The sequence below is a fragment of the Pelophylax lessonae genome (assembly GCF_965119305.1).
Source record: "Pelophylax lessonae genome assembly, chromosome: 6".
Classification (NCBI taxonomy): domain Eukaryota; kingdom Metazoa; phylum Chordata; class Amphibia; order Anura; family Ranidae; genus Pelophylax; species Pelophylax lessonae.
In genome coordinates, this window is record NC_138773.1 from 325,901,289 (window position 1) to 325,923,418 (window position 22,130).

The following is a 22,130-nucleotide window of genomic DNA, read 5'->3' on the forward strand; positions in this document are numbered from 1 at the left end:
TCACCAAGGTTACCGATATTTCGGTAAAGTGCTGTACTGGAGTGATGTCTGCAGCTGGAGGCATCACCCCGGTACCGGCGTCCATAGCCAAGGGTCGGCTGTCTTGTAATGACAACCAATGCAGCTGAGAAGCCGCTCGGCTGTAATTACAAGGAGCGGGAAGGGACGTCCCGCCACATTCCGCGGCTCGCCCGGGTCTCCCATCCCAGCCTACATGGCCGCCGAAGACCCGATCAAAGCCGCATTCGGCTCTGATCGGGTCTCCATGCAAAAACCCGGAAGTGAAGTCATGACATCACTTCTGGGTACTGTCTGGCGCCAGATTAAAAAAAAAAATGACCGCTTTCAAAACAGCCAGACTTGGCGTTTTGAATGCTTTTAAGTGCAGAGGAGGGGTTTGGGGGCTTTTAGACCCCCAGATCCCTACACAAGAGTACCTGTCTTGTTGGCTGGCTGTTTTTTTTTTGTACGAAAATATTGGCCGATATCGATATGCATTGGCCAAAATATCGGTATCGGCAACGAAAAACCGATATCGGTCGATCACTAGGATTTGTACTGTCCTGGCGTTTTAGGGGCTCAAAAATGAGACGAGATCGGCCGTCAGTACATCAGGATTGATCAATTTTCATATACAGTATATCCCATAGTTTGTAGATTCTATAACTTTCACACAAACCAATCAATATGCTCTTATTGGAATTTTTTTTTTTATTTTTTTACCAAAGACATGTAGCGGAATACATTTTAGCCTAAATTTAGGCCCCTTTCACACTTGTACGACCTGCAAGTCGCATGACTTTGACGTGACTTGAAGCAATGCCTGTGTAATCCTGAGGTCTATGGATCTCAGGTCGCATCAAAGTCGGACCTAAGTAGCGCTAGTGACTACTTTGAAGTCGCACAGATATGAGCGGTACTCATTGGAAATCATGGACTCAAACTTGTCATGCTGCTTTGCAGTTCCAAGTCGCAGGACAAGTTGCACTAGTGTGAAAGGGGACTTATGAAGAAATTTGATTTTGTTGGATGTTTTATAACCGTAAAAAATTTAGTTTTTTTTTTTTTTTAACCACTTGCCGACCGCCGCACGACTATCTACATCGGCGGTCAGCCCCTCACAGGCAAACTAACGTAGGGCTACGTTGCTTGCTTGTGAGGGACTAGGGAGCGAGCGCGCGCCGCCGGAGGCGCGCTCCCGCGTGGTCACGGACCGCCCCCCCCCGCGCGTGTGACCAGCGGACCCGATGTCCGCCGGCCACTCGGCGATCGGCGGGGGAGAGGAAGAAAGTCAGGCAGCTTGTGTAAACAAGCCACCTGTCATTCTCCTCGCTGTAAAGACACTGATCACATGGAGTAGATCCGTTGATCAGTGTCCTTACAGCTCAAGCCACAGCCAATCACAGTAGAAAGCACGCCCCTAGGGACACACACAGCCCCTCCCTCCCAAATAAAGTTAACCCCTTCACTACCAGTGTATTTTTACAGTAACAGTGCATATGTATAGCACTGATTACTGTAGAAATGTCACTGGTAACCCCAAAAGTGTCAAAAATGTCAGTCAAGGGTCCGATCTGTCCGCCGCAATGTCGCAGTACCGCGAAAAAAAACGCAGATCGCCGCCATTACGCGTTAAAAAAAAAAACAACAAAAATGACAAAAATCTTTCCCTTTGTTAGTAAACGCGATAACTTTTGCGCAAACCAATCAAAATACACTTTTTGTGATTTTTTTTTTTTTTTTTTTTTTTTTTTTTTTTTTACCAAACATAGGTAGCATAAAACAAATTGGCCGAAAACGTTAAATTTTGATTTTTACATTTTTTTTTTTGGGGGGAATTTCATATAAAAAAATGTGAAAAATATTGCTATTTTTGCAAAATTGACGCACTTTTTTTGTTTATAGCGCGTGATCAAAAAATCGCACAGGTGATCAAATACCACCAAAAGAAAGCTCTGTTTGTGGGGAAAAAAAGGACGCCAAATTCGTTTAGGTACAGCGTCGCACGACCGCGCAATTGTCCGTTAAAGTCACGCAGTGCCGAATCGCAAAATACCCCCTGGTCGGAATGGGGGTAAAATCTTCCGGGGCTTAAGTGGTTAATAATTAGGGATATAATAAAAAATAAAAACCGCACAGGTGATCAAATACCACCAAAAGAAAGCTCTATTTGTGTTAAATTCGTTTTTTTTTTTTTTTTTATTTTGTTTTGCATACAGTGTTACATGACCGCGTAATTGCCCATAAAAATAGCGCAGTGCTGAATAACACAAAATGTCCTGGTCATGAAGGGGGTTGAATTTTCCGGAGGTCAGGTGTGTAACAATGGAGGAAAATGTTTTGCTCACCATGAAGGAGGTCCGGAGGTTTTATGAGCCGGCGGGTATGCAGACTCTGATTTCCATGTGCCTGCAGATGACGATTAATTCCTCTGCTGTGCGATCTTTTCTCTCCATCCATCCCGTCACCCTCCAATATGTGCTGTACACACAGAGCTCACCTGCGGCACAGACATCTGTAGACAAGATCTGTCCAATCTCCCAGAGTCCTTCACTGCATGATAAACAGATTATCGAGCAGAAGGGGGGATGGAGAACCTTCTTCTAGTACAATCCTAATTCTAGGGACTCTCACAGGTAGATGCCCCCATTTCACCCGTCCTGTTTTTTATTCTTCCCATTTAACCACTTTAAGACCGGAGGATTTTCCTGCTTAACGTCCAGGCCACTTTTTTCAACTTGGCACTGCGCGACTTTAACTGACAATTGCGCGGTCGTGCAACGCCGTACCCAAACAAAATTTACGACCTGTTTTTCCCACAAACAGAGCATTCTTTGGGTGGTATTTGATCACCTCTGCGCTTTTCATTTTTTGCGATATTAATAAAAAAAGAGCGAAAATTTTGCAAAAAATTAAAATTTCTACTTTGACAGTTAAAAAATATTCAATTTTTGTCATATATTTAGGCCAAAATGTATTTAGCTACATGTCTTTGACAAAAAAATTCTCAATGAGCGTATTTTTAACCGCTTTATGACCGGAAGATTTTACCCCATTCCTGACCCGGCAATATTTTGCGATTCGGCACTGCGTTACTTTAAAGGACAATTGCGCGGTCATGCAACGCCGTACTCAAAATAAAATTGATTTCCTTTTTTCTCCACAAACGGAGCTTTCTTTTGGTGGTATGTGATCACCTCTGCGCTTTTCATTTTTTGCAATATTAATAAAAAAAGAGCGAAAATTTTGCAAAAAATTTAAATTTCTACTTTGACAGTTAAAAAATATCCAATAGATTCAATTTCTGTCATATATTTAGGCCAAAATGTATTTAGCTACATGTCTTTGACAAAAAAATTCTCAATGAGCGTATTTCCAGTTCTGGACTGGAAGGTTTTACCCCCTTAACCACTTAAGCCCCGGAGGATTTGGCTGCTAAAGGACCATGGTTTTTTTTGCGATTTTGTACTGCGTGACTTTAACGGACAATTGCGCGGTCGTGCGACGCTGTACCTAAACGAATTTGACGTCCTTTTTTTCCCACAAACAGAGCTTTCTTTTGGTGGTATTTGATCACCTGTGCGATTTTTTTGATCATGCGCTATAAACAAAAAAAGAGCTTAAATTTTGCAAAAATAACAATATTTTTCACATTTTTTTATATGAAATTCCCCCCAAAAAAATGTAAAAATCAAAATTTAACATTTTTCGGCCAATTTGTTTTATGCTACATATGTTTGGTAAAAAAAATCGCAAAAAGCGTATTTTGATTGGTTTGCGCAAAAGTTATCGCGTTTACTAACAAAGGGAAAGATTTCTGTCATTTTTGGTGTTTTTTTTTTTTAACGCGTAATGGCGGCGATCTGCGATTTTTTTTTTTTTTTTTTTTTTTTTTTTTTTTTTTTTTTTTCCGGTACTGCGACATTGCGGCGGACAGATCGGACCCTTGACTGACATTTTTTACACTTTTGGGGTTACCAGTGACATTACTACAGTAATCAGTGCTATACATATGCACTGTTACTGCAAAAATGACACTGGCAGGCAAGGGGTTAACTTTATTGGACAGGGAGGGGTTAAGTGTGTCCTAGGGGCGTGATTCTAACTGTGCAGGGACATTCCTATTGGTGTAAAAGCAAAGATCAACAGTTCTACATAGTAGAACGGTCAGATCTTCACTTTTACACAGGGAGAACTGACAGGCAGCTTGTTTACACAAGCCGCTCTGTCTTTCTCCCTTCACAGGAGCGATCGTAGTGTGACTGGCGGACATCGAGTCCACCGGTCACACGCACTGACTTGTCTGTGAACGAGCCGCGGCGGGCGCGCGTCTCGGCGCGCGCCCGCCCGCAATAGGCTCGCAAGTCAGTGACAGGCGAGTGACGTATCGATACGTCACTCTGCCTGGCCGGGGCTGACCGCCGCAGTATATAGTCGTGCGGCGGTCGGCAACCGGTTATCGACCAGGCCATTTTTTTTGCGATATGGCACTGCCTTACTTTTTAACTGACAACTGCACAGTGGTGCGACGCTGTAACCTAAAGTTTTTTTTGTTTTCGCTATAAACAAAAAAAAAAGAGCGACCGTTTTGAAAAAAAAAAATATTATCAAAAAAACACAGCGAATAAAAGATTTTAAAAAAATCTATTTTTTTTTTTTTACTCAGTTTAGGCCAATGTGTATTCTGCTACAATAAATCCCAACAAGTGTATATTGCTTGGCTTGCGCAAAAGTTATGGCGTCTACAACTAGGCAAAATTTTATGGAATTTTTTATTTTATTTGTTTTTTTTCCCACAAATAGAGCTTTCTTTTGGTGGTATTTGATCACTTCTGCAATTAATTTTTGCACTATAAACAAAAAAAAAAGAGCGACAGTTTTGAAAAATAAAAAAACACAATATTATTTGCTTTAATCTATAAAATACAGCCAATAAAAACATTTAAAAAATCTATTTTTTTATCAGTTTAGGCCAATTTGTATATTGCTACATATTTTTGGTAAAAAACAAAATTCCCAAAAAGCGTATTTTATTTGGTTTGCGCAAAAGTTATAGCGTTTACAAACTTATGGGATAGATTTTTGAAATTTTTATTTATTTTTTTGTTTTTATCAGTAATGGCGGCGATCAGCGTTTTTTTTGGCAGGACTGCGACATTGCGGCAGACAGATCGGGCCCCTAACTGACATTTTTGACAGTGCTAAATCATATGCACTGTTACTGTATAAATGACACTGGCAGGGAAGGGGTTAACACTGGGAGTGATCAAAGGGGTTAATGTGTACCTAAATATGCTTACTGACTGTGTGGGGGAAGGGCTCTGTGACAGGCACAGAGAGATCGGGGTTGTAGCTTAGCTGAAACTCCTGATCTCTCTCTGCCTGTGTGACAGAAGAGCCGCCTGCTTTGTTTACATAAGCAGACGGGTCTTCTGTCAGTTACTCTGATGATCGCGGGAGACCGGCGGCAATTGCCACCGATTCTCCCGTGGCCCGCCTCCCGCTGTGTCTAAACACAGCAGAAGCATGGCTCCGGCGGCACGTGCGCGCCGCTGAGACCTCGTGCACAAAATCACGTAGTACTACGTGATTTTGCGCAGCCAAGCTGCCCTGCTGCAGTAATACTATGGTGGGCGGTCGGCAAGAGGTTAAAGTGGTTGGAAACCTCAGACATGAAATATGAAAAAAGCATACACGTGTGCAGAGCGCAGGGAAATTACGTCACGTATGGGCCGTGCAGGCGTGAGAGGCGGTCTTAGAAGGCAGAACGTGTGCAGCGCAACATGCGTAATGACATCACTAAAATATCGGTAACTTCAGAGGCCGATTCCGATATATCGGGGACAGTGCCTATCGGCCCCCGATATATCAGTGTTGCCGATAATCGGTTGATCCCTACTAGCCAGACTTTGCTGGAGATCGGGTGGCTTCTGAATTTCAGAAGTCTGCCCTGGTTCCGACCAGCAGATTGAATTATCTGGGGCTGACTCTGGATTCAGCTCTAGCCAGAGTGTTCCTTTCTCTGGGAAAGTTGCATTTTGCAATTCAACTGTTGTTAGCCCACAACTGGCGTCCCTTCAGGCGTGTATGCGAGTGTTGGGCCTGATGGTGTCCACCTTCGAGGCGGTTCCATTTGCACAGTTCTACACGAGACTCCTTCAAAGGGAGATTCTGGTCAAATGGGACAAGCCCCTAAACAATGTGATTTGTCTGAGTCAGGCAACAAAGAGTTCCCTAGTCTGGTGGCTGCGCTCTCCAACAGGGCAAGTCATTTCTCCCCCTGACCTAGGGCATTTGGATGTTGGAAGAATCTAGATTGCCAGTCCATGTCTCGGAACTTCGAGCAATCAGGCTTTGATCATTGGGCGGAGCAGCTCCGAGGGCTCCCGGTGCAGATGCAGTGGGACAATGCCACAGCCGTGGCTTTTGTGAATCACCAGGGCAGCACAAGGCGTGTGTTAGCAGCCCTGGCGGTGTCCGGCATTCTCTGGTGGACAGATCCTTCTTGCCCTCTCCGCCGTGCACAATTCAGGCGTTGAAAATTGGCAGGCGGATTACCTTAGTCATCAAGCATTGGACCAGGGGAAATGGTCCCTTCATCTGGACATGTTTCATCAGATATGTCTGCGGTGGGGCACCCCCGAGGGGGCTCTGTTTGCGTCCTGGCTCAACAGAAAGGTGCCGAGGTCCGTGACTGGGTCGCGAGATCCTCTGGCAGACGCCATGGATGCTCTGGTGGCTCCATTGAGCCAATGCCATCTAATTTATACTTTTCCTTCAATCCAGCTTCTTCCTCGACTTCTACGCCGGATCGTGGAGGAAGAGATTCCGGTCATTCTGGTGGCTCTGGACTGGCCTTGCTGGTCTTGGTACATCGACCCACAGCGACTGGTTGCCAACGTTCCCTGGAGGCTTCCTGTCAAGGATGATCTGTTGTCTCAAGGGCCGATCTTCAATCCTGTTTTACAATCGTTGGCTTTGACGGCTTGGCTGTTGAGAGCCAAGTGCTAAAGGACAGGGGCTTGTCTGGCTCGTTGATTCCAACCATGTTGAAGGCGAGGAAATCTACATCTCAAAAGCTTTATCATCGGATGTGGAAGGCGTACATTTCCTGGTGTGAGGTTCGAGGAGTCCATCCTCGTTGCTTTTCAGTGGCTCAGATTCTGGCCTTTCTTCAACTGGGTTGAATCAGAAACTGCCTTTGAGCACCGTGAAAGGCCAAGTGTCTGCCTTGGCAGTCTTTTTTCAAAGAGTTTTGGCTTCCCATTCATTGGGCGTACATACATTCAGGGGGTTTATCATCCTTCTCCGCTTGTATGTTCTCCTCTGCCACCGTGCGATTTGAACCTGGTTCTATCGGTTTTTCAAAAGTCTCCCTTTGAAAACTTACAGGATATCCCTTTTCTTACGCTGTCACAAAAGGTGGGCTTTTTGGTGGCTATCACCTCTGCTCGCAGGGTGTTGGAGTTGGTGGCTTTGTCTTTTCGTTCTCTCTATCTGGTGGTTCACTGGGATAAGGTAGTCCTTTGACCATGGCCATCGTGCCTCTCAAAGGTTGTCTCTGATTTCCATTTGAATGAGGACATGTGCTGCCGTCCTTGTGTCCCAGGGCGGCTCATCCCAGGGTTGGGCCTTTTTATACTCTGAATGATCAAGCTATTTGGCAGCCACTGAGTCCCTTCGGGGATCAGACTCACTCTTTGCGATTACGGACGGGCTGTGGAAGGGGCTTCCTGCTTCCACTGCTACCATTTTCAGATGGATCAGACAGACTGTGACCCAGGCTTATTCGCTTACGGGTCGGGTTCCCCCTTACCCTGTGATGGCACAGTCTGCTCGGGCTCTTAGTGCTTCTTGGGCCTTCTGTCATCAGGAGCCAGTGGCGCAAGTATGCATGGCGACCACTTGGTCGTCAGTGTGTACTTTTCAAAGTTTTGCAATGTGGATGTTTTGGCATCTGCGGTTGCCTCCTTGGGCTGCAAAGTTTTTTTGCGGACTGCGATTTAGAGGGTCTGTTTTTTTCCTTTTTGAGGGTGTATTTCAGGTTGGGCTCCTGTTGTTCTAGGTGAGTTACTATTACCAGGATTGGCTTGTGTTTAGCCTTGGGTTTGTTATTCCCACCCCCCATGTTTGGCACTGCTTAGGGACATCCCTATGGTGAAGAATATGGAGCTGTGTCTGTCAATGAACAGAAGAGAAAATAGGGTTTTTGCACCTACCATAAAATCCTTTTCTCAATTCAGTGACAGACACAGCACCCACTCCTCTAAGGCCCCTTTCACACTAGTGCGACTTGGCCCGCGATTTTGGACCGCAAAATCGCATGACAAGTCGTTTTCCATTATTTTCAATGAGCCCCATTCGTATCAGTGCGTTTTGAAGTCGCACCGACTTCAAAGTAGTTCCTGCACTACTTTGGCATGATTTTAATGCGTTTTGAGGTATATAGTCCTGAGCCATTGCTCAAAATCGCAGCAAAGTCGTGTCAAAATCGCGCCGCGATTCGCGGTAAAATCGCGCCGCATAAGTGTGAAAGGGGCTTAAGGAGTTTGTATGCTTCTGTTACTGCTTGTTACAAAACTGAGTATCTCTAAGCAGAGAGGGGGGTTGTGCCAACTGAGGACGGCCCACGGGGCGTAGCCAAGCTTTTGTGTTTTCTGCCTAGTCTTACTCCTGTAGAGGGCAGCATAACCCTATGGTGAAGAATAGGGAGCTGTGTCTGTCAATGAACCCAGAGAAAAGGATTTTACGGTGAGTACAAAAAACATATTTTATTTTTTTTTTACTTTTTGCTATAAAACCTTTCCAATAAAAAATGCAGTCAATATGTATTCTGCTACATATTTATGGTTAAACAAAAAAAATTCCAATAAGTGTATATTGATTTGGGTTGCATAAAATTTATAGCGTCCTATAAACTTTTTTTTTTTTTTTTTTTGTATTTTTTTTTTTTTTACTAGTAATGGCGGTGATCCGCAACTTATAATGGGACTGTGATAGTTTGGTGCGCAATCTGGCACTAACTGACGCAAGGGGAAACTGACTATCGGACATTGACTTCACCAGTGACGCTAATAACAGGGTGGATAAAAATCATAAATGATAAAAAAATTTTTTTAAATAAAATTTATTTTAATAAAATGCTTTTGGAGTAAAAATCTATCCAAAGATAGTTTTCTATTTAAGATACAATAATAATTTAGTTTATTCAGCAATAAATGGGGCTTAGTTATGTAGCATGAGGCTGTATATTCTGCAATATATAAATTTTTGGTAAACTCATTCCATGAATGCAGGCTGAGATAACATTCACTGCATAGATTTATTCCCACAATTTTACTACTAAATGCCAGCAAGGGTCCTTACATTTAAAGAGCACCTGTCATTTCAGATCAGCGCCTGTTAGTGGGCATCTACTTACCTGCTGCCGCCACGTCCTTCACCTTGTTGTGTCACTGCTGCATCACCAGCCACCCCATTAACCACTTGCCGACCGCCGCACGACTATCTACATCGGCGGTCAGCCCCTCACAGGCAAACTAACGTAGGGCTCCGTCGCTTGCTTGTGAGGGTCTAGGGAGCGAGCGCGCGCCCCCGCGTGGTCACGGACCCCCCCCCCCGCGCGTGTGACCAGCGGATCCGATGTCCGCCGGCCACTCGGCGATCGGCGGGGGAGAGGGAGAATGTCAGGCAGCTTGTGTAAACAAGCCACCTGTCATTCTCCTCGCTGTAAAGACACTGATCACATGGATCTAGTATGTAGATCCATTGATCAGTGTCCTTACAGCTCAAGCCACAGCCAATCACAGTAGAAAGCACGCCCCTAGGGACACACACAGCCCTTCCCTCCCAAATAAAGTTAACCCCTTCACTACCAGTGTATTTTACAGTAACAGTGCATATATATAGCACTGATTACTGTAGTAATGTCACTGGTAACCCCAAAAGTGTCAAAAATGTCAGTCAAGGGTCCGATCTGTCGCCGCAATGTCGCAGTACCGCAAAAAAAATGGCAGATCGCCGCCATTACGCGTTAAAAAAAAAAACAACAAAAATGACAAAAATCTTTCCCTTTGTTAGTAAACGCGATAACTTTTGCGCAAACCAATCAAAATACGCTTTTTGCGATTTTTTTTTTTTTTTTTTTTTTACCAAACATAGGTAGCATAAAACAAATTGGCCGAAAATGTTAAAAAATTTTGATTTTTACATTTTTTTGGGGGGGAATTTCATATAAAAAAATATTGCTATTTTTGCAAAATTGACGCTCTTTTTTTGTTTATAGCGCGTGATCAAAAAATCGCACAGGTGATCAAATACCACCAAAAGAAAGCTCTGTTTGTGGGAAAAAAAGGACGCCAAATTTGTTTAGGTACAGCGTTGCACGACCGCGCAATTGTCCGTTAAAGTCACGCAGTGCCGAATCGCAAAATACCCCCTGGTCGGAATGGGGGTAAAATCTTCCGGGGCTTAAGTGGTTAAAGTGTGGTTGTAAACCCACTTTAAATACTTTTACCTATAGGTAAGCCTATATTAAGGCTTACCTATAGGTGCTATAAATATATCCTAAACATGCACCGTTTAGGAGATATTTGCAGTGCATGCAGCCGATGATGTCATCCATCGGCGCATGCACTCTGAAGGAACGGCCACCCGTGCCGTTCCTTCAGAGCCCTATGCCGTGAACGGCGGAGTGATGTAATCGCGCCTCAGGCCAATCAGATGGCCGGAAAACATGATCAAGGAAGCAGGACGGCCGGACATGTACAGAAGGGAGAAGCAGGAACACAATGGGGGGTGGGGGGGTTTTGCAATCACCTAAAATTCCAGGTTGGAAGCATTGACTATGGCAGAGAGGTTCTCTTAGAAATTGGATAGATAAGGCCAGAAGGTGACGCGTAGCGCTCTCCATGATTTGAGTGGACTGAACCGTTAACTGAGAATTGGTTTGATCCAGCGAATTCCAGAACTGTATTTATTGATGGTTCTCCTGTGCTTTGTGCAGCCTCCAGAGTGAACATTGCCGGAAATGTCTGCCATTCTGTTTGCCTCGGTGGTCCGCGCCAGAGATGGGCTCCCGCTGTCGGCCTCCACAGACCACGAACAAAACATGTCGGCCCAGGAGACTAAGAAATACCTGAAAGTGGTTTCTAGAAAGCTGGAGCAACTCCCAGACCGGTGCACCATGAAAAGGGGACCACACACTATTAAGTGAGTCAATTCAAATGTGTTCTGCTCAGAGGTTGTGTGTGTGGATCCCACCCTCTTGTCCATTGCGTTGCTCTTGGGTTTAATGCACAGATTGGGGCCTCTTCTCTGTTGTTCTGCTTGGGGGTTGCATGTGTGAATCCGGGGTCTCTTCTTCATTGTTCTGCTTGGGGGTTGTATGTGTGGATCAGGGTCTTTGTCTTCATGTTCTGCTGAAAGGGGGGGGGGGGTGGGGGTTGTATTTGTGGATCAGGGTCTCCATTTGTCTGGTTGGAGGGTGTATTTGTGGATCTGGGCTCTACTCTCTTTTGTTCTTCTGAGGGGATGTATGTGTGGATTGGCATTTCTTGTCCATTGTTTTGCTGTGGGGTTGTGTGTACAGATTGGGGTCTCTTCTCCATTGCTCTGCTTTAGGGTTGTATGTATAGATTGGGGTCTGTTTTCCATTGTTCTTCTCAGGGGTTGAACAAACCTGTGGAACAGGTTTTCTTCTCCATTGCTCTGCTCATGGGTTGTGTATGTTTGGATCGAGGTCTCTTCTCCATTGCCCTGCTCATGGGTTGTGTATGTTTGGATCGAGGTCTCTTCTCCATTGCTCTGCTCATGGCTTGTGTATGTTTGGATCGAGGTCTCTTCTCCATTGCTCTGCTCATGGCTTGTGTATGTTTGGATCGAGGTCTCTTCTCCATTGCTCTGCTCATGGCTTGTGTATGTTTGGATCGAGGTCTCTTCTCCATTGCTCTGCTCATGGCTTGTGTATGTTTGGATCGAGGTCTCTTCTCCATTGCTCTGCTTGGGGGTTGTATTTGTGGATCGGAGTCCCCCCCCCCCCCCCATTGTTCTGCTTGAGGTGGGGGTGTATTTGCTGATCCAGGGTCTTATCTCCATTGTTCTTCTCAGGTGTTGAATGAACTTGTGGAACAGGGTCTCTTCTCCATGGCTCTGCTCATGGATTATGTATGTGTGGATCAGGGTCTCTTCTCTGTAGCTCTGTTTTGGGGTCGTATGTGTGGATCGAAGTCTCTTCTCAATGGTTCTGCCTGGTGGTTTTATGTGTAGATGGGGGTCTCATTGTTTCACTTTGTTGTTCTTCTCAGGGGATGAATGTGTGGATCTGGGTCTCTTCTCAATCCACACATCACAACTCATGACCAGACCAATGGAGAAGAGACTTTGATCCATACATACAACCCATGATGATAACAATTGAGGTCTCTTCTCCATTGCTCCGCTTGGGGATTGTATAATCAGGGTCTATTGCTGTGCTCATTGGTTGTGTATGTGTGCATTGGGGTCTCTTCATCTCTTTGGGGGTTGTATGCATCAATCAGGGACTCCTCTCCATTGCTTTGCTTGGGTTGTTTATACATGCAGCTGCAGGGTGTGGAATGATTGGCTGGGTGCAGTAACATCTTCCTGTTGGGATAACTCAGGCGGGTGTGGGTCAGGATCCGATCATTCCTAAGCTCATCCCTAGTACAGTATAATGTCTCCTCTCCTTTGCCCTGCTCAGGGTCTCTTCTCCTTTTCTCTGCTCGGGGTCTCCTCTCCTTTGTCCTGCTCGGGGTCTCCTCTCCTTTGTCCTGCTCGGGGTCTCCTCTCCTTTGTCCTGCTCGGGGTCTCCTCTCCTTTGCCCTGCTCAGGGTCTCTTCTCCTTTTCTCTGCTCGGGGTCTCCTCTCCTTTGTCCTGCTCGGGGTCTCCTCTCCTTTGTCCTGCTCGGGGTCTCCTCTCCTTTGTCCTGCTCGGGGTCTCCTCTCCTTTGCCCTGCTCAGGGTCTCTTCCCCTTTTCTCTGCTCGGGGTCTCCTCTCCTTTGTCCTGCTCGGGGTCTCCTCTCCTTTGTCCTGCTCGGGGTCTCCTCTCCTTTGTCCTGCTCGGGGTCTCCTCTCCTTTGTCCTGCTCGGGGGTCTCCTCTCCTTTGTCCTGCTCGGGGTCTCCTCTCCTTTGTCCTGCTTGGGGTCTCCTCTCCTTTGTCCTGCTCGGGGGTCTCCTCTCCTTTGTCCTGCTCGGGGGTCTCCTCTCCTTTGTCCTGCTCGGGGTCTCCTCTCCTTTGTCCTGCTCAGGGTCTCCTCTCCTTTGCTCTGCTCAAGGTCTCCTCTCTATTGTTCTGCTCGGGGTCTCCTCTCCTTTGCTCTGCTCGGGGTCTCCTCTCCTTTGCTCTGCTCGGGGTCTCCTCTCTATTGTTCTGCTCGGGGTCTCCTCTCCTTTGCCCTGCTCGGGGTCTCCTCTCCTTTGCCCTGCTCGGGGTCTCCTCTCCTTTGCCCTGCTCGGGGTCTCCTCTCCTTTGCCCTGCTCGGGGTCTCCTCTCCTTTGCCCTGCTCGGGGTCTCCTCTCCTTTGCCCTGCTCGGGGTCTCCTCTCCTTTGTCCTGCTTGGGGTCTCCTTTCCTTTGTCCTGCTCGGGGTCTCCTCTCCTTTGCTCTGCTCGGGGTCTCCTCTCCTTTGCTCGGGGTCTCCTCTCCATTGTTCTGCTCTGGGTCTCCTCTCCATTGTTCTGCTTGGGGTCTCCTCTCCATTGTTCTGCTCGGGGTCTCCTCTCCTTTGCTCTGCTCAAGGTCTCCTCTCTATTGCTCTGCTCGGGGTCTCCTCTCCTTTGCTCTGCTCGGGGTCTCCTCTCCTTTGCTCGGGGTCTCCTCTCTATTGTTCTGCTCGGGGTCTCCTCTCCTCTCCTTTGCTCGGGGTCTCCTCTCCTTTGCTCGGGGTCTCCTCTCCTTTGCTCGGGGTCTCCTCTCCTTTGCTCGGGGTCTCCTCTCCTTTGCTCGGGGTCTCCTCTCCTTTGCTCGGGGTCTCCTCTCCTTTGCTCGGGGTCTCCTCTCCATTGTTCTGCTCGGGGTCTCCTCTCCATTGTTCTGCTCAGGGTCTCCTCTCCTTTGCTCTGCTCAAGGTCTCCTCTCTATTGTTCTGCTCGGGGTCTCCTCTCCTTTGCTCTGCTCAAGGTCTCCTCTCTATTGTTCTGCTCGGGTTCTCCTCTCCTTTGCTGGGGTTCTCCTCTCCTTTGCTCTGCTCGGGTTCTCCTCTCCTTTGCTGGGGGTCTCCTCTCCTTTGCTCTGCTCGGGTTCTCCTCTCCTTTGCTGGGGGTCTCCTCTCCTTTGCTCAGGTTCCAGGCAGGAAGAGAAGTAATGTGCACATTGTTATCAGAGGACATTATATGTAAGAAGGGGGCGGCGTCCTTTCCTCCTCTAATCCGTTCTGCTGGAAATCCGAAACCTCAGAAATATTTTATCCCTGAAGCTTATTGATCTGTATGGTGGAGCAGTCTGACAGAGACGGAGGAGGGGGACCTGCAACGCCTAATTACCCCCCTCCTTCTTACTGTTTTTCAAAATAAAGAAAATGAATATAAATCAGACGATATATATATATATATATATAGTGCCGCTGTCATGAAATGGGAACGTCATCTATTACAAGTAAAATATTACACGAGCCAAGCGCTAACAATAACCGCTAATAAATTACTCCAACAAATCCCTCGGTGTGAACAAAAGTATTACAGAAATCAAATTTATAATGTGTAAGATAATCGGAATAAATGAAGCCCTCCATTAATTGACATTGTATCTTCCTCCGCTCCTGCTGAACCTCCATATAGTAAATCTAATCCAAGTACAAGTGAGTGATCCCACAACCAGCGCAGCACCACACCGACCCCCCCCACAGAATGACCAATGGATAGGATTTAGTCCTTGCTCATGTGGAGGAGGGGGGGGGGTGTGCTCGTGCAAGGTCTGCTTTTACCTGCATGGGTGCACAGATGTTCCGTACTTCCTTGCAGGCAGTCCCATTGATGTCATTTGGAATGCAGCAGCTGCACAGACACAGCTTCTGCTCCCCATTTGGTATCCAGACGGGTGCACAAGCACACAGTGTGGATTCTTGAAGCCACACCCACACAGATGTTCTGCACAGAACACCTGGTCATTCATGTGCAGGTAAACGTAGCCCCTGCACGGGGTTTGGGTTCATTCGTTCCATGTGAAGGAGGGATAAATCTTATAAGGACATCATTCTGTGGTGGGTCGGTATGGTGCAGCATAGGTTGTGGGATCACTCCCCTGAATTCAGATTCACTATATGGTGGTTCAGGAAGAGCTGAAGATGACACAAAGTAAACGTCATCCTGACTACATAACACATGCTCAGTGGCAAGTAGACATACGTGTCCACGGCAGTCTGAAGTTGTATACTCCCAGCTGTAATTGTCAGGATTCAGGCTCGGAGACCACTAGCTATAACAGTAGAGAGGCTCCCACCAACCAGATAGATAAGTATAGCAGCAGGTCACCCTGGCTGATGAAGCAGGCCCGCCCTAGGTGCGGGGTCTAAGCACTAACCGGTGTTCACCAAAGCCTCCTGATGGTAGGGGTGGGTTTTGCTAGTACCAGGTTGCAATCCACAAGATCGCCCCACCAGGAGGTGAGCAAACCGGGGTCCAGCATGCAGATATAGCAGGTAGAGATCAAGCAGAAGCATAGTCGAGGAACCAGCCAAAGGTCAGTAACAAGTGGTCGCAGGTTGGGATGAAGCAGAAGTGTATTCGAGGAACCAGCCAAAGGTCAGTCACAAGTGGTCGCAGGTTGGGATCAAGCAGAAGCCTAGTCGAGGAACCAGCCAAAGGTTAGAAACAGTGGTCGCAGGTTGAGATCAAGCAGAAGCGTAGTTGAGGAACCAGCCAAAGGTCAGTAACAAGGGGCCGCAGGTTGGGATCAAGCAGAAGCATAGTTGAGGAACCAGCCAAAAGTCAGTAACAAGTGGTTGCAGGTTGAATAAAGCAGAAGCGTAATCAAGGAACCAGCCAAAGGTCAGTAACAAGTGGTCACAGGTTGGGATCAAGCAGAAGCATAGTCAAGGATCAAGCCAAAGGTCAGTAACAAGTGGCCGCAGGTTGGGATCAAGCAGCAGCATAGTCTAGGAACCAGCCAAAGGTCAGTAACAAGGGGTCGCAGGTTGGGATCAAGCAGAAGCGTAGTTGAGGAACCAGCCAAAGGTTAGTAACAGTGGTCGCAGGTTGGGATCAAGCAGAAGCGTAGTTGAGGAACCAGCCAAAGGTTAGTAACAGTGGTCGCAGGTTGGGATCAAGCAGAAGCGTAGTTGAGGAACCAGCCAAAGGTTAGTAACAGTGGTCGCAGGTTCGGATCAAGCAAAAGCGTAGTTGAGGAACCAGCCAAAGGTCAGTCACAAGTGGTTGCAGGTTGGGATCAAGCAGAAGCCTAGTCGAGGAACCAGCCAAAGGTCAGTAACAAGGGGCCGCAGGTTGGGATCAAGCAGAAGCATAGTTGAGGAACCAGCCAAAGGTCAGTAACAAGTGGTTGCAGGTTGAATAAAGCAGAAGCGTAATCAAGGAACCAGCCAAAGGTCAGTAACAAGTGGCCGCAGGTTGGGATCAAGCAGCAGCATAGTCTAGGAACCAGCCAAAGGTCAGTAACAAGGGGTCGCAGGTTGGGATCAAGCAGAAGCGTAGTCGAGGAACCAGCCAAAGGTTAGTAACAGTGGTCGCAGGTTGGGATCAAGCAGAAGCGTAGTCGAGGAACCAGCCAAAGGTTAGTAACAGTGGTCGCAGGTTGGGATCAAGCAGAAGCGTAGTTGAGGAACCAGCCAAAGGTTAGTAACAGTGGTCGCAGGTTGGGATCAAGCAGAAGCGTAGTTGAGGAACCAGCCAAAGGTTAGTAACAGTGGTCGCAGGTTGGGATCAAGCAGAAGCGTAGTTGAGGAACCAGCCAAAGGTCAGTCACAAGTGGTTGCAGGTTGGGATCAAGCAGAAGCGTAGTCGAGGAACCAGCCAAAGGTCAGTCACAAGTGGTCGCAGGTTGGGATCAAGCAGAAGCGTAGTCGAGGAACCAGCCAAAGGTCAGTCACAAGTGGTTGCAGGTTGGGATCAAGCAGAAGCATAGTTGAGGAACCAGCCAAAGGTCAGTAACAAGTGGCTGCAGGTTGGGATGAAGCAGAAGCATAGTTGAGGAACAAGCCAAAGGTCAGTCACAAGTGGTCGCAGGTTGGGATCACGCAGAAACGTAGTCGAGGATCCAGTCAAAGGTCAGTAACAAATGGTCGCACGTTGGGATCAAGCAGCAGCATAGTCTAGGAACCAGCCAAAGGTCAGTCACAAGTGGTCGCAGGTTGGGATCAAGCAGAAGCCTAGTCGAGGAACCAGCCAAAGGTCAGTAACAAGTGGTCGCAGGTTGGAATAAAGCAGTAGCGTAATCAAGGAATCAGCCAAAGGTCAGTAACAAGTGGTCACAGGTTGGGATCACTCAGAAGCGTAGTTGAAGAACCAGCCAAAGGTCGGTAACAAGTGGTAACGAAGATACAGATGGCAGCAATTATGCAACAGAGCGAGGTATCCGCTAGAGCGAGCACAATAATCTGGCAAACAGGAAGTGCAGAGATGTGGCTTAAATCAGGACATTCACGGGAGCGGGAAAGAGTTTAAGGTTCTTCAGGAACAAGAGACAAGATTGTCCGAAGTGATCAGAGCGGGAGCTGTTCAGCATCTCGGGTGGCTCAGCTAGAAGAGCTCCTGCTGGATGCAGCAGAGGTCGTGGGTTCAGATCCTGGTCCTGACATCAGCACACTGACCTAAGCTTTCACTGATTAGCTCTTCTGATCTGGAGCTAGCAAGATGGGTTCCCGATCACATGACTGCTGTTGAAGCCAATCACAGCAGTCATGTCATTAGGAAGCCAAGCCGCCAGCCTGCATTAAAGTCAATGTAAGAGGTCACCAGAAGGCGCCATAAAAGAGTTATTTAAAAACTTTGTTTATTTGGATTATGTTACAATTTATATTTGGATTTCTGTAATACTTTTCCACACTGATAATTTTTCGGTGCAATGAATTAACGCTGTTGGGTTATTGCATTGCGTTATTGCATTACTGTTACTGATATTTTTTTTTCTCTGTTTCTCTTAAACATGTATTGTGTTGTACTTAAAGTGGTGGTTGTAAACCCTTCCATATACTCAGTGAAGTAGGTGACCACGGACACTGTGGCTGGCTGATCTGGTGACACTGGGTCTGGTGTGGAGGTGACCACGGACACTGTGGCTGGCTGATCTGGTGTGTAGGTGACCATGGACACTGTGGCTGGCTGATCTGGTGTGTAGGTGACCATGGACACTGTGACTGGCTGGTCTGGTGACACTGGGACTGGTGTGGAGGTGACCACGGACACTGTGGCTGGCTGATCTGGTGACACTGGGACTGGTGTGTAGGTGACCATGGACACCGTGACTGGCTGATCTGGTGACACTGGGACTGGTGTGGAGGTGACCACGGACACTGTGGCTGGCTGATCTGGTGACACTGGGACTGGTGTGTAGGTGACCATGGACACCGTGACTGGCTGATCTGGTGACACTGGGACTGGTGTGTAGGTGACCATGGACAATGTGACTGGCTGGTCTGGTGACACTGGGACTGGTATGGAGGTGACCACGGACACTGTGACTGGCTGATCTGGTGACACTGAGACTGGTTTGGAGGTGACCACGGACAATGTGACTGGCTGATCTGGTGACACTGGGTCTGGTGTGGAGGTGACCACGGACACTGTGACTGGCTGATCTGGTGACACTGGGTCTGGTGTGGAGGTGACCACGGACACTGTGACTGGCTGATCTGGTGACACTGAGACTGGTTTGGAGGTGACCACGGACAATGTGACTGGCTGATCTGGTGACACTGGGTCTGGTGTGGAGGTGACCACGGACACTGTGGCTGGCTGATCTGGTGATACTGGTGTGGAGGTGACCATGGACACGGTTACTGCCTGGTCTGGTGATACTGGGACTGCTATGGAAGTGACCATGGACACTGTGACTGGATAAACTGGTCTGGTGACACTGAGACTGGTTTGGAGGTGACCATGGACACTGTTACTGGCTGGTCTGGTGACACTGGGTCTCGTGTGGAGGTGACCATGGACACTGTGACTGGCTGATCTGGTGACACTGGGACTGGTGTGGAGGTGACCACGGACACTGACTAGCTGGTCTGGTGACACAGGGTCTGGTGTGGAAGTGACCACGGCCAGCCAGTGTTCCTGATCACTAGTCACACCAGTCTCAGTGTCAGCATAGTGATCACTACCAATCACTGTAGGAAACCAAGCAAGGGCTGAAGCACCACAGCGCATTCCCGCATGTGGGGTGAGCTGCAATGCATGTGTGCTAGGGACCCATTGAGTATGAAGGGCAGCACATTGAACCCACGCATGTAACACCCCTTATCACTGCACACCGGTATGAATGAAATCCTAATGTTCTCTGCTATTTCTCTGTTTTACTATTTGACAATCACTGTGTGCCTCAGATGAACCTCCTATTGATTGGTGGGATGTAACTCTACATCGAAGTGCGTTTTTTGTGTCAAGACGCCGCATGATCTCTGACACGAAGGTGACGAGATGCGAATTGTGACAAGGACATAACATTTACATTGGCGCAGGTGATGAAGTGACACCATAGTACATTGATCGGACGCAGAGAATGCTATGAAATATAATTATCCAGCATTACCGGTACTCCGAGGTCACTATGGAGAGACCAGCTGGAGACTTCTATCCGTAGGCAGTTATTACGGGGCGAGCGTTTGTCACCGTGTCACATTACAAGAGCGCGTCCTTCTGTGCGACTCCCGCCGCCCCCAATACAGAGCCATCACATACATCTCTCCGGGGAGATAATTGCTCTCTGATTTCTGGTCAGGCCGGCTCTGGTATTTTGTAAAAAAGCTTTTTTATTGATTTCGTTGGAAGGATTGTTGATTGTAAATAATTTCATTAGTTTTCATCCTTTAATTAAAACAGATTTCTCCATTTTTAACAATTACAGAGTTATGGCTCCATTTAATGATTAGAGTGGAAATGAAATAAGATTCGGCTTAATTAAAAGTAAGAAAATGATAAAGTTTTCTGATTACTCATAAGGGGCATTATTTCTGTCCTTGTTGGGTACACAAGGACATCGAAATTCACTATGCATTGTGCTCCACTGCGGCACATGAGCTATTGGGGCACTAAAGTGGGGGTCAGGAGACCAAAATAAAGGTGGGGTTCAGTAGGGGACCTCTGATACATGCAGTTCAAACCTCCACTTAAATAGATGTAGCATAATTAGTGTCAAGGGTCAGACTAGGACAGTGGTCGCCAGCCAGTGGTCTGTGGAGCAGTGATGGTCCATGAGAAAAGTTTGATGGCCCCCAGAGGTTCTGCCACAAATTAAGGTTGTGGTGGATGTATACCGCCCAATGTTGTTTTCAGTGTTCTCAATGAGTGCTGACGGTCAGTAATGTCAGTGCGCATTGATCCCCAATGCTTCCTCTGTAGTTCCAGCTCCTGTGAACTCAGAAGGAGGCACTGGGAGTAGTGCAGAGAGTGGAAGGTGAAGAAGGAAGGGAACTTCCAATGCCAGCGCTGATCACAGACGGTGAGAGAGAGCCCGGAGCGCAAGCACATGGCTGGATAAGGAGGTGAGATCCAATGAGGAGTTTGTCTAAGGCAGCAGTGTGATGCAGAGTGCGGGATGTGGAGGGGGGGTTGGCAGAGAGCCGGAACATTTCTTGTGTATAAGGGAGCAGCAGTGTGATCCAGGGGTAAGGGGGCAGAGAGCTGGAGCATTGTGTGTATAAGGCAGCAGTGTGATCCAGGGGGAAGGGGGCAGAGAGACAGGTCATTGTGTGTATAAGGCAGCAGTGTGATCCAGGGGGAAAGGTGGCAGAGAACCAGAGCATTGTGTGTATAAGGCAGCAGTGTGATTCAGGGGGAAGGGGGCAGAGAGACAGGTCATTGTGTGTATAAGGCAGCAGTGTGATCCAGGGGGAAAGGTGGCAGAGAACCAGAGCATTGTATGTATAAGGCAGCAGTGTATTCCAGGGGGAAGGGGGGAGACAGCTGGAGCATTGTGTGTAGAAGGCAGCAATGTAATCCAGGGGGAAAGGGGCAGAGAGACGGAGCATTGTGTGTATAAGGCAGCAGTGTGATCCAGGGGGAAGGGGGCAGAGAGCCTGAGCATTGTGTGTATAAGGCAGCAGTGTGATCCAGAGGGAAGGGGGCAGAGAGAAGGAGCATTGTGTGTAAAAGGCAGCAGTGTGATCCAGGGGGAAGGGGGCAGAGAGCTCAAGCTTTTTGTGTGTATAAGGCAGCAGTATGATCTGCAAGAAGGTGGCAGAGAGCCAGAGCATTGTGTGTGTAAGGCAGCAGTGTGATCCGGGGGAAGGGGGCAGAGAGCCTGAGCATTGTGTGTATAAGGCAGCAGTGTGATCCGGGGGAAGGGGGCAGAGAGCCTGAGCATTGTGTGTATAAGGCAGCAGTGTGATCCAGGGGGACGTGGCAGAGAGCCAGAGCATTGTGTGGACAAGGCAGCAGTGTAACCCAGGGGGAGGTGGCAGAGAGCCCGAGAATTGCGTGTATAAGGCAGCAGTGTAATCCAGGGGAAGGGGGCAGAGAGCCTGAGCATTGTGTGTATAAGGCAGCAGTGTGATCCAGAGGGAAGGGGGCAGAGAGCCTGAGCATTGTGTGTATAAGGCAGCAGTGTGATCCAGAGGGAAGGGGGCAGAGAGAAGGAGCATTGTGTGTAAAAGGCAGCAGTGTGATCCAGGGGGAAGGGGGCAGAGAGCTCAAGCTTTTTATGTGTATAAGGCAGCAGTATGATCTGCAAGAAGGTGGCAGAGAGCCAGAGCATTGTGTATAAGGCAGCAGTGTGATCCAGGGGAAGGGGGCAGAGAGCCTGAGCATTGTGTGTATAAGGCAGCAGTGTGATCCGGGGGAAGGGGGCAGAGAGCCTGAGCATTGTGTGTATAAGGCAGCAGTGTGATCCAGGGGGACGTGGCAGAGAGCCGGAGCATTGTGTGGACAAGGCAGCAGTGTGATCCAGGGGAAGGGGGCAGAGAGCCTGAGCATTGTGTGTATAAGGCAGCAGTGTGATCCG

The 22,130-nt window shown here is 47.9% G+C and overlaps 1 protein-coding gene across 2 annotated transcripts in view; it reads left to right on the forward strand.

Annotated features, from left to right (window-relative positions):
* Positions 1 to 22,130, forward strand: part of SEC22A (SEC22 homolog A, vesicle trafficking protein) — a 69,116-nt gene that overhangs the window by 17,304 nt on the left and 29,682 nt on the right. For both annotated transcript variants that reach the window (XM_082262200.1, XM_082262201.1), the window contains exon 2: positions 11,006 to 11,211. In XM_082262200.1, the coding sequence (XP_082118326.1) occupies positions 11,030 to 11,211 (182 nt within the window). In that variant the 5' untranslated portion in view covers positions 11,006 to 11,029. The remainder of the gene's footprint in view (positions 1 to 11,005; positions 11,212 to 22,130) is intronic.